This window comes from Oncorhynchus mykiss, chromosome 2, assembly GCF_057628025.1.
Source record: "Oncorhynchus mykiss isolate SJ-2025 chromosome 2, ASM5762802v1, whole genome shotgun sequence".
In the NCBI taxonomy this organism is placed as follows: domain Eukaryota; kingdom Metazoa; phylum Chordata; class Actinopteri; order Salmoniformes; family Salmonidae; genus Oncorhynchus; species Oncorhynchus mykiss.
In genome coordinates, this window is record NC_143023.1 from 61,558,883 (window position 1) to 61,571,150 (window position 12,268).

Here is a 12,268-nt window from a genome sequence, read left to right on the forward strand (position 1 = left end):
CTGATGTTTTGCATGGCGTATCACCTTTAACAAACCAAACATTCAAATACCGTTATAGAAGGTAAGGTAAAAACCCAAACTAGTGTGAGAAAAATTACAAGATAATGTTATAATACTGTTTATGCAGTAATACTGTTTATGCAATGTTGTTTTATGCAATATTTTAGGGTTTTTAGAACTTTCTCATCAGTGTCTGTGTGGTCTGACAGACTGGGGTCTGACTGAGCCTGGGGTCTGACTGAGCCTGGGGTCTGACTGAGCCTGACTGAGCCTGGGGTCTGACTGAGCCTGACTGAGCCTGGGGTCTGACTGAGCCTGACTGAGCCTGGGGTCTGACTGAGCCTGACTGAGCCTGGGGTCTGACTGAGCCTGACTGAGCCTGGGGTCTGACTGAGCCTGACTGAGCCTGGGGTCTGACTGAGCCTGACTGAGCCTGGGGTCTGACTGAGCCTGACTGAGCCTGGGGTCTGACTGAGCCTGACTGAGCCTGGGGTCTGACTGAGCCTGACTGAGCCTGGGGTCTGACTGAGCCTGACTGAGCCTGAGGGAGTAGAACATAATCCTTCTTTGTCTCAAAATCATCCTGGCATCTGGAAAACTAAGCCAAGGTGGGGTTGAGACAATAGCCCCCAGTGCAGATAATGATAGGATGAACCCAGAGTGTCTTATGATGCCCCTTGGTCTGCATGGGAGGTGTGGAACCAGCCTTAACTAAGCATTTTTAGGTCTACTATATAAAGAACAAAGGCATTTCTGTAAAGGTTAAGCCTCGGCAACACATTTTAGTGTGGGGTCAACAGCTTCATTATTGCAATAATTAATCGATATTTAACCTTGTGACTAGGGGGCAGTATTTTCATTTTTGGAAAAATAACGTTCCCGTAGTAAATGGGATATTTTGTCAGGACAAGATGCTAGAATTGCATATAATTGACAGCTTAGGATAGAAAACACTCTAAAGTTTCCAAAACGGCAAAAATATTGTCTGTGAGATTAACAGAACTGATGTTGCAGGCGAAAGCCTGAGAAAAATCCAATCCGGAAGTGACTCATCTTTTGAAAGCTCTGCGTTCCAATGCGTCCCTATTGAGCAGTGAATGGGCTATCAACCAGATTACTTTTGCTCCGTATTCCCCAAGGTGTCTACAGCATTGTGACGTAGTTTTACGCATTTATGTTGAAGAATACCCGTAAGCGGCTACATTGATACATACATACATACATGTGATTCTCGCGTAAAATACAGAGGTAGCCATTATTCCAATCGGTCCTACTGAAAAACCAATTGTCCCGGTGGATATATTATCGAATAGATATTTGAAAAACACCTTGAGGATTGATTATAAACAACGTTTGCCATGTTTCTGTCGATATTATGGAGCTAATTTGGAATATTTTTCGCCGTTTTCGTGACTGCAATTTCCGGGCGATTTCTCAGTCAAACATGAGCTATGCGGCGCTATTTCGCCAACAAAAATCATATTTTTGGAAAAAAGGAACATTGGCTATCTAACTAGGAGTCTCGTGAGTGAAAAAATCCGAAGCTCATCACAGGTAAACGATTTAATTTGATTGCTTTTCTGATGACCAAGTTACCTGCTGCTAGCTGGACAAAATGCTATGCTAGGCTATCGATAAACGTACACAAATGCTTGTCTAGCTTTGGCTGTAAAGCATATTTTGAAAATCTGAGATGGCAGGGTGATTAACAAAAGGCTAAGCTGTGTCTCAATATATTTCACTTGTGATTTTCATGAATAGGAATATTTTCTAGGAATATTTATGTCCGTCGCGTTATGCTAATTAGTGTCAGTCGATGATTACGCTCCCGGACCCGGGATGGGGAGTCACTAGAGGTTGACAAAGATGATTGTTTGAAGAAATGACAAAGTCTCTCACACTTGATTAGAATATTCCACCACACCGGGCCGTGCATCAATACCATTATATCGTAAAATACGGTATACCACCCAACCCTAAGACACAACACACACACACACACACATTTTACACTCATAATTTGCTGCTGCTACTCTGTTTCCATTTGACTCTTATTATCTATCTGAATGCCTAGTCACTACCTTGCCTTCATGTGCATATCTACCTCAAGTACCTCTGCACATTAATCTGGTACTGGTACTTCCTCCATTCCTCTGTATTTTTTCCTCGTGTTAGTTACTATTTTATTTTGTAACCTTTGCATCGTTGGGAAAGGTTCGTAAGCAAGCATTTCACTGTAAAGTCTACACCAGCTGTATTCGCCACGTGATAAAGAACATTTGATTTGAATCCATACCTTTCCTGTCTGTGGGACGGCGTTCTTCATGATGCGAGCCACGTTAGCGATGGGGAGGTAGATGTCCTGCTCACGGAAGTTTTCCTTGCTGCCGTTTCCTTCCTCATGGTCATGCAGGCTCTCATCCCCATCATCTGTCAGGGAGAGGGGCATGTTAGATCCCTATTCAACACCACATTGTGCCTATACAAATCTTCACTACTTGTATCTAGATAAAATCTACATGTGACTTGGTTCATGTCAAGCCTGATCATTTATGATTACTACAGTATGTAAGCCTGGTTATTTGTAAAGCATCTTTGGCCTTGTGAAAGGTGGTAGTGCCATGTTAGTATCTTTATGTTTATATAGGGGTGCTCTGATTGTGTCCAGCATCATTGAGCACCCAAGTTATTATGACCAAGGGATTGTGAATGTCAGAAAATAGGGTGTTGCTGATTAGGGGTGCTTAGTCTGTGAGGTGAGTTCCACCACCTACCGTCCTGTGATTGAAGAACGTAGTGGCTTCCTGCCATGTACTCCCCTGACATTCCCAACTGAGAGGCGTCGGTGGTTGAACTGTCGCCGTCCATCTGTAAACAGACAGAAGTTATAACTCAGTTATTTGTAGTGACCACTATATATATATATATATATGTCACTAACTACAAGTATTGGGAACTTTTCAGTACATGTGTGACATCTTAGAGTAGTAAGAATAAGTGCACTCTATGTGTGTGTCTAGGTCATTATGCACCATTAGACATTTACCTCTCTTGGGAGTCTGCATGTCTGTTTATTTTAAAACCATTGCTATGGCCTAATGTTTACTGTCGCTGTGGTTACGCCACCAATGGAATCTATGACCTAATGTGAAACCAAGCTAAAATTAGTGCAAGGCAAGAAGATAATGGTGGCTAAATGCCAGAGGGGATGAATCATTAACATGAAGAGGAGTTACTATGTGTGTGACGTAATGATGAAAACTGTATAAAAAGTGTGTGCCAAGGCTGGAAAGGCAGTTGCTTCATGAACCAGCTCGGCTTGTGTTACTTTGTAATAAAGTCTATTTGAACTCACTGGCTCTGGTATTTGAGAAATATTATTGACTGAATATTTCCATGACACATGCCGTGTCCACTGCCATTGAAGCTGCTAGCTCTGTCTCTGGGCCACACTCCAGCACAGTAGCTTGCAGTAATGCACCAATGCCAACCACCAAAAACAAAACACCAAAGGAAGCTTCTAGCTAGCGAGGCTAGGGGACACCGGTACAGTGTCTTTCGCCCCCACCTGCTAAGCACTGCTTTCCCGCAGTTTGTCGTGGCAAATCGGTTCAAATACGACGCTTTCAAGAACTTCGTGAAATCAATAGGCTTTTAATAAAAAAAGTATCGCAAGCCGGAGTGACATTCCCAACTGAGAGGCGTCGGTGGTTGAACTGTCGATGTCCATCTGTAAACAGACAGAAGTTATAACTCAGTTATTTGTAGTGACCACTAATATATATATATATATATATATATGTCACTAACTACAAGTATTGGGAACTTTTCAGTACATGTGTGACATCTCGTACAACAATACGGGTTGACTGTGTATTCTAACCTGTTTCTGTTTTAGCTACATTAACCAATCACTGGCTGGATGAACTATCCAAATAGCCAATCAAAAACTGAAAGCACATGTTAGTCGCCTGGGAAGCATTTTTTTTCAGACAAAGAGGATATCTTGAGGTTGTTAGCTGGCATGAAACAAGTGGTCTTGAGCGGAATGGTGCTACATGGGAATCATGGAACAAGATCAGGAATATTGGGGCATGGACACAGAAACATGAATTTCTGAGGAGGAATAGAGGCATAAAAAGAGGAAGAGAATAAAGAAAGCAGAGGTTGGATTTGAATCTGAGGAAGACGGCGATAACAATGAATGGGCTGTCGAAGAAGAGTGGTGTTGTGAAGTGCAAACAGAATGAGCCGTGTGCCAGACCGAGTTCTATAGGGGCAATAGAAGTGCATGAGGTTAAGTTAAGTGAGGTGGAAGGTGTTCTGAAGGGCGTGGAACCCGAGCTTAGCATCGTTGGGCATGATAAAGAAGAATCTGGTCCAGCAGGAGTGAGGATTTTGGAGAAAGTGGACCTTTCCATTGGGCTGATCCATGTGGATTCAGGGTGGGTGAGAAACGAGTTTTGAGCAGTTGAATCAGTGAAGGTAAACTGTAGTGGACTTGTGATATTTGTTTGTTTCTTCTAATCAGAGGGAGCAGGCGCTCCGTGTCACACAACTTCGGTCAAGATCTGTTTCTTACTTTGATCTTAGGAACAGGGTATCGAAAGCAGGGATTACTGGGGTAGTGTTAAGTGTCAAGGTGGAGCAATTGAAGTACAAGATCCTTGGAATTTGCCCACTGTTTGGTGCGATGCCCGCGCTGTTTGGTGCGACGCAAACCCGGTGGGGAGGGTGGTGAAACAGAGGAGCCACCGGCAGTCCTTATGAGGTGTCAGTCTCTACCTGACAAAGTCATGTTAGGATATCTGTTATCCTGTTAGAGCTTTTGTGCCGAATCTACTGAGCTGTTTCAGGTGCAACTTTTATGGTCATGTAGCAGCAGTTTGTAGGAGGGAGTTTCCAAAATGTGGGAAGTGTGCAGGAAGGCATGGGATTGTGTAGTTTCGGTGGATGAAGTTGTATGTCAACTGTAGGGGGTGCCCATGTTGCTGGGGATCGGAAGTGTCCGGTGCGAGACAGACAGGTTGAGGTGGCTAGAGTCAGAGTAGTGTAGAAGGTGTCGTATGCTGAGGCAGTGAAGAAATTAAAGGATGGGTCAAGGGTGCAAGTAGATTTGTGCCAGCACAAAGGGATAGGCCAACGAGTGATTTAATCTTCAGTAAGTTTGGCTTCTTATCGTTCATAGCAATGGCTTAGCAATTGTACAATGGAACTTAAATCACAGAAAATAGAGGTGGTGGCAGCTGCAGATAAGTATTAGGTACAGTACCAGTCAAAAGTTAGGAAACACCAACTAAACACCACATCATGGGTTGTTCTTTATTTTTACTATTTTCTACATTGTAGAATAATAGTGAACAAATCCAAACTATGAAATAACACATACGGAATCATGTAGTAACCAAAAAAGTGTTAAATAAAAATGTATTTTATATTTGAGATTCTTCAAAGTAGCCACCCTTTGCCTTGAAAGCTTTGCACACTCGTGGCATTCTCTCAACCATCTTCATGAGGTAGTCACCTGGAATGCATTTCAATTACCAGGTGTGCCTTGTTAAAAGTTAGTGGAATTTATTTCCTTCTTAATGCGTTTGAGCCAATCAGTTCTGTTGTAACAAGATAGGGGTGGTATACAGAACATAGCCCTATTTGGTAAAATACCAAGTCCATATTATGGCAAGAACAGCTCAAATAAGAAAAGAGAAATGACAGTCCATCATTACATTAAAACGAAGTTCAGTCAATACGGAAAATGTCAAGAACGTTTCTTCAAGTGCAGTCGCAAAAAACATCAAGTGCTATGATGAAACTGGCTCATGAGTACTGCCACAGGAAAGGAAGACCCAGAGTTACCTCTGCTGCAGAGGATAAGTTCATTCGAGTTACCAGCCTCAGAAATCACAGCCCAAATAAATGCTTCAGTGTTCAAGTAACAGTCACATCTCAACATCAACTGTTCAGAAGAGACTGCGTGAATCAGGCCTTCATGGTCAAATTGGTGCAAAGAAACCACTATTAAAAAGGACACCACCTGCTTGGGCCAAGGAACACGATCAATGGACCTTAGACCGGTGGAAATCTGTCCATTGGTCTGATGAGTCCAGATTTGAGATTTTTGGTTCCAACTGCCATGTCTTTGTCAGAAGTAGAGTAGATGAACAGATGATCTCTGCATGTGTGGTTCCCACCGTGAAGCATGGAGGAGGTGGTGTGATGGTGCTTTGCTGGTGACACGGTCAGTCATTTATTTAGAATTCAAGGCACACTTAACCAGCATGACTATCACAGCATTCTCCAGTGATACACCATCCCAGCTGGTTTGCGCTTACTGGGACTATAATTTGTTTTTCAACAGGACAATGACCCAACAAACCTTCCGGCTGTGTAAAGGCTATTTGACCAAGGAATGATGGAGCGCTGCATCAGATGACTTGGCCTCCATAATCCCCCAAAATTAACCCAATTGAGATGGTTTGGGATGTGTTAGACCACAAAGTGAAGGAAAAGCAGTCAACAAGTGCTCAGCATGTCGGAACTCCTTCAAGACTGTTGGAAAAGCATTCCTCATGAAGCTGGTTGAGAGAATGCCAAGAGTGTGCAAAGCTGTCATCAAGGCAAATGGTGGCTACTTTGAAAAATCTCAAATATATTTTGATTTGTTTAACACTTTTTTGGTTACTACATGATTCCATGTGTTATTTCATAGCTTTGATGTCTTCACTATTATTCTACAATGTAGAAAATAGTTATTTTTTCTAATAAAGAAAAACCCTGAGAATGAGTAGGTGTGTCCAAACTTTTGACTGGTACCGTTTATGAGATTTGACTTCAGAAGAGTTACAGGGTGCGTTGAGTGGTGGTGTCTCCTCCTCCCAGGCTGTTTGCATAGTGCTGGAATGGGGTATTGGATTTTTAATCCCCCTTCCTTTTTATATCACAAATGTAACGTGATTGAACACACACTACAGCACAGTAGGTGGCTGCATGCACAAACAAAATGTGTGAACGCAATGATACCAAAGAAGAAAGCATAGGTTGTTGTAGCCAAATATTTGTATAATTATACCAAGATAGGCTGTGGTCTGTCGTTTGAAATGGACAGTCAGTGGACAGAACAAGCAAGGTGGGCAGAGTCAAGCACGAGCTAGCGAGATCCTATTGGCGCATTCTAGCGAACATTTGCATATTTCCCTTAGGGAATGCATGTGAAATAACTAAATTTGCCTTTGCATTCCAAACAACGCAACTTTTTAAATCTTTGAAAAGGGGTAAAGTCTACAAAACGTAGTTCACTCTGTAAGTAACATATTTTAGTTTTGCGTTAAGAAAACTGTATTGAGATCGAATGTTTAATCGATTAGAACATTAGCAGAATCTCCCACTGCCGGTGTTGTGCCGAAAATCTCCCACCCCTTCACACGTTCTTCAATGCAGCGGCTTGATTGCTAGTTGAGATTTCTGCTCTTCACTCCGTTGTCAGTTTATCCCACATTTCACTGATCTTAGTAGCAGAAAGCATTTTTTGCCTGCAGTTTTTAGTTTGGCTATTTGTTTCAAGTTTATGTGGTGGTTCTAGCTTGTATGGCGCCCTGGGCGAAACAGCGCGCACCCACACCCGGGGGCGCCCATGTGCGGGTGGGTCCCGGTAAATTGCCACGCTGGGCAGCTGCCCATGTCGCTCCAACCTAAATCTGCTACTGATTTGTATTAGTCTATAATTAAATCTCTTTGCCAAAATGTGTCATCTCTCCCATGTCTTACTCGACTAGTATTTTTGAAAGTGTAAGGATAATAATTCAGCCATTTATTGCTTGCCAACATTTCACTCCCTCTGTTTAATATAACACACGTACATATATAAAGTATTTGACTCTAGCCACAAAATTAAGAAAATTAGAAGGTGTTCTGGTAGGGTGGTGATTTTCGGCACAACAGCTACTGGAGTGGAAACGCCAAGCGGATGCTTCACATTTATACATCCGGTGAAATATCTATCTGTGAGCACCGCTGTCTAGTCGCGGCTAAAACAGAGTACATTCACATTAGCATGGAATGGAGAATCTAACATACAGTTGCATAAAACTACGATTTGTTACTAGTTCAGGCATGGATGGTCATGAATCTATAAGCCGCTGTACTACCCAGCTAACACTAGTTTTTCCAGAAACGTGCAACATTCTCTTTGTTCCCGCGTTGACTGACAACTAGCCAGAGGGGAAATACAATGGCTAACTGGTTGGCTAGTAGTAGCGAGTGTAACGTTAACTGGCTTATGTCGACGAAGCGAACTTGCCAAAAACCCAGAGACGGCATTGAGGTCGAGGTAAATACGCGGAGACAAAACAGTTAGCATTTCTACTTAAGATAACATTAGATACCTAGCTAACGTTAGCTAGCTATGATAACAAGATGCGCTAGCTAGATGGGAAGGAGAGCTAACGTTAATGTTAGCTCGTACTAGCCAACTCACATTCATACTAAATCAAAAAGCGCACCATTTAATGGCCATTGTTAAATCGATTAGTAACTCACGATTTGGAAAAATTCTTCATGTTTAAACAATATTCAAGATGTCCCGTCGACTTCACCTGTTCGACCACCATGCCTAACATAGCCAATTACCATAGCTACATTTGACAGATGATTTTAGGAATTGTCTGAGCTAGTCTTTGTTTGGAGGGCCTGTGCGTGAGAAACCATTTACTTGCGAGTCCTGTAATTTAACAACTCGCAGTCTTAATTTCTACTTTCCCGCTGCTAATTCCCATTCACACTACCATCAAATAAAAAGAAACAGTCAAATGCGGAGATTTCGATTCGAGGTAAAGCGAAATCGGATAGCAATCATTGGCCGGAGCCAGCCACAAACCTCCGATACAGCCCTGGTTGGTTAGCTTCTCTAAACGGCCGTGTGGTTGGACAGAAAATGGCTGCGAGAGAACCAGTCCCAGCGCGAAGCTCTGCGTCCCAAAATCTCTATCTCACTCTGCCGCTAGGGGAGCAATGTTTTCACTGTCCAATAGACCTGTCTTCTACTACTGGTACCTGGAAATTAGGCTACTCGTCATATAGATGCAGAGGCAGAACAAGTTTTTAAATATTTTATTTTTATTCACTAGACGTTGGACTCGTTCTCAACTCACAAAACAATGCAAAACAAGTCACACATATAACCCTTGACAAAAAAAGATTGACCGTAATATTTTGGACACAGTACATGTAGAATGACAGCAGTTATACTTCACTATAACCACAGTTATGCTGCATTGTATGTTGTACTCTGACTGCAATCTTTTTTCATAAGGGAAGGAAGTAACTGCAATATTATTGTCTCACATTGTCATTGTTAGGGTATGGTAATTTAGACTTTATTCACTTTTAAAAAATGTATACATATATGGTATTTTATATCTGTGTCAATGAGTTTATTGGGGATAGAACATATGGTTCAAGAGAAAATAGCATCTAATCAACAATGGCATTCTTTTCAGTTAACTGCAACTCTTCCAACTATTCACTTTTTTTCACAACTGCCACCAGTTTGGTGCCAAAACATTTACAACAAAGACATTTAGACATAGTAAAATAAATAAGTGTGTAAAAAAAGAAAAAAATATGGATATTTCATGCTGAAACTTGAGGCCTCATATTAAACACAAATGTTATTATTTTTTATTTAACTAGGCAAGTCAGTTAAGAACAAATTCTTATTTTTAATGACGGCCTAGGAACAGTGGGTTAACTGCCTGTTCAGGGGCAGAACAACAGATTTGTACCTTGTCTGCTCTGGGATATGAACTTGCAAACTTTCGGTTACTAGTCCAACGCTCTAACCACTAGGCTAAGTTGATGGTTTTTATTTAGGGAAATGTTTTACAGCTTGGTCAGTAAATGTTTTATTTTAAAATCATCCTCTTTCATTATTTTATATATTTTACATGTGAGAAGGCCACAGGGCCAGAAATAATTACAGACCTGTGATAATCTGCAGTACCCAAAAAGACCACTAGATGCCATTTTATAAAATAATACAAATATACATGTGTACAAAACATTAGGAATGCCTGTTTTTTCCATGACGTAGACTGACCAGGTGAAAGCAATGATTCCTTAAGATAACAATAGCGAGGCTATATACAGGGGTTACTGGTTAGTTGATGTATTTGATGTAATATGTACATGTAGGTAGAGTTATTAAAGTGACTATTTATAGATAATAACAGAGTGGCAGCAGCGTAGAACGGGGGGCAATGCAAATAGTCTGGGTAGGCATTTGATTAGATGTTCAGGAGTCTTATGGCTTGGGGGTAGAAGCTGTTTAGAAGCCTCTTGGATCTAGACTTGGTGCTCCAGTACTGCTTGCCGTGCGGTAGCAGAGGGAGCAGTCTATGACTAGGGTAGCTGGAGTCTTAGACAATTTTTAGGGCCTTCCTCTGACACCGCCTGGTATAGAGGTCCTGGATGGCAGGAAGCCACCCAGGAGCCAATCGACAGCCTGATCAACTCTATACAAAGGAGATGTCACACTGCATGAGACAAATGGTGATCACTCCAGATACAGATACCTGTGACCAGAAGCACATCTGTATTCCCAGTCGTGAAATCCATAGATTAGGACCTAATGAATTTATTTAAATGGACTTATTTCCTTATATGAACTAACTCAGTAAAATCTTTTACATTTGCATTGTATGTTGCGTTTATATTTTTGTTCAGTATTTGAACTTTACCAGTTGTCTGTGCAGTTGGTCCTTCAGCCAGTCGAAACAAAGAGACAAAATCTCCACAAAAAAATATTGTTTATCTGACTTTTTAGAGCGCCTGTACTGCCGTTTAAATTTATATAACCTGGCACATGCGAAAAACCATGTAAACACCTGCAGACTTCGGTTACTTTCGTCATGTGCACGAGCAAACAAATCTTGATTGTTAATGACAGAGAACTGCATTATGAAGTCGGATTAATAACACTCTCCTGTGGATATTGTTTCAAATTCCAACCAACTGAAGGACCAACAATCGTCTGAATAAATTCAAATAAATGTATTAAACATTTGACTTGTAAAGGGAATGTTTAGAATTTCTCAACTGTGTGTGGAGTTGCCTACATAATTTGAAGGCATTGCTATGTTTCGTGCCTACTTTTACCCAAGCAGAATCAAAGGAGAATAGTATAAGATGAAGCACCCAGGGTGTCAGTCTCCAGCGGGAACCTGCTCCCCTATGAGCCAGAGCAGGAAGAAGGCCAGAGCGAGGAGGGCCGTGCCCAATAGATCCCCAGAGCGGTGAGGTAAAGGATGGAGTAACTGTCTGGGTCCTTGCCCGTCCACCACAGGCAATGGACCATCCGGTCAGCAAGACACAGCAGAGTGAAGACCTGAGAGAAGAGAACACAGGAAGATATACGGAAGGGGGGAAAAAGAGTGAGTCAGCCCTTTATTATAGTATACACTGACTATACCAAACATTAAGATCACCCCCCTTTTGCCCTCAGAACAGCCTCAGTTCGTCGGGGTATGGACTCTACAAGGTGTCAAAAGCGTTCCACAGGGATGCCGGTCCATGTTAACTCCAATGCTTCCCACAGTTGTGTCAAGTTGGCTAGATGTCCATTGACTGGTGGACCATTCTTGATACACAGGGAAAACCGTTGAGCGTGAAAAACCCAGCATCATTGCAGTTCTTGACACACTCAAACCGGTGTGCCTGGCACCTACTACCATACCCTGTTCAAAGGCACTTCAATCTTTTGTCTTCCCCATTCACCATCTGAACGGCACACATACACATTCCATGTCTCAAAAGGCTTAAAAATAATTTGCCCCTTTAACTACACTGATTTGGAGTGGATTTAACAAGTGACATCCATAAGGGCTCATACAGTAGCTTTCACCTGGTCAGTCTATGTCATTGAAAGAGCAGGTGTTCTTAATGTTTGGTATACTCCATATCAGTGTCAATAAAGGAGCAGAGGAGAAATAACCCACTTATGACTACTGAGACACATGAATTGGCCTAACTGATCTCTCTTGCTTCATGGTTTACCTGTAGAAAAGCTGCAGCTAAGAAGGTGATAGACAGGAGCAGCACCTGGGCAGAGCGATGATTGGCTCTTGTCAGAGAGGTATAGATAGTTAAACTGACAGGTAAAATACACTGACAACAAGATTTAATTAATTTTGTGTTCACATGCATGTTAAAGGGATTGGTCATGTGTGTGTCATTACCTGAGCCACAAAAGGTCCTGCAGGGGTTGTAGCAGCTC

The 12,268-nt window shown here is 41.9% G+C and overlaps 1 protein-coding gene across 9 annotated transcripts in view; it reads right to left on the bottom strand.

The window, feature by feature from the left end:
• LOC110493250 (nuclear transcription factor Y subunit beta) overlaps window positions 1-9,011 on the bottom strand; it is a 42,008-nt gene extending 32,997 nt beyond the window's left edge. For 3 of the 9 annotated variants that reach the window (XR_016487592.1, XM_090204119.1, XM_021567516.3), the window contains exons 1-3: window positions 8,873-9,011; window positions 2,775-2,868; window positions 2,297-2,430 (exon numbers count right to left, since the gene is read on the bottom strand). Coding sequence is in view for 6 of the 9 variants with exons in the window: in XM_090204119.1 (XP_090060245.1) it covers window positions 2,297-2,430; window positions 2,775-2,868 (228 nt within the window). In the remaining 3 variants the exon portion in view is untranslated. Of the gene's footprint in view, window positions 1-2,296; window positions 2,431-2,774; window positions 2,869-3,355; window positions 3,731-8,535 lie in introns of those variants that run through there. The other 6 variants (XR_016487594.1, XM_090204121.1, XM_090204118.1 and 3 more) reach the window with 3 other exon arrangements.
• Window positions 9,012-12,268: the final 3,257 nt, after the last annotated feature.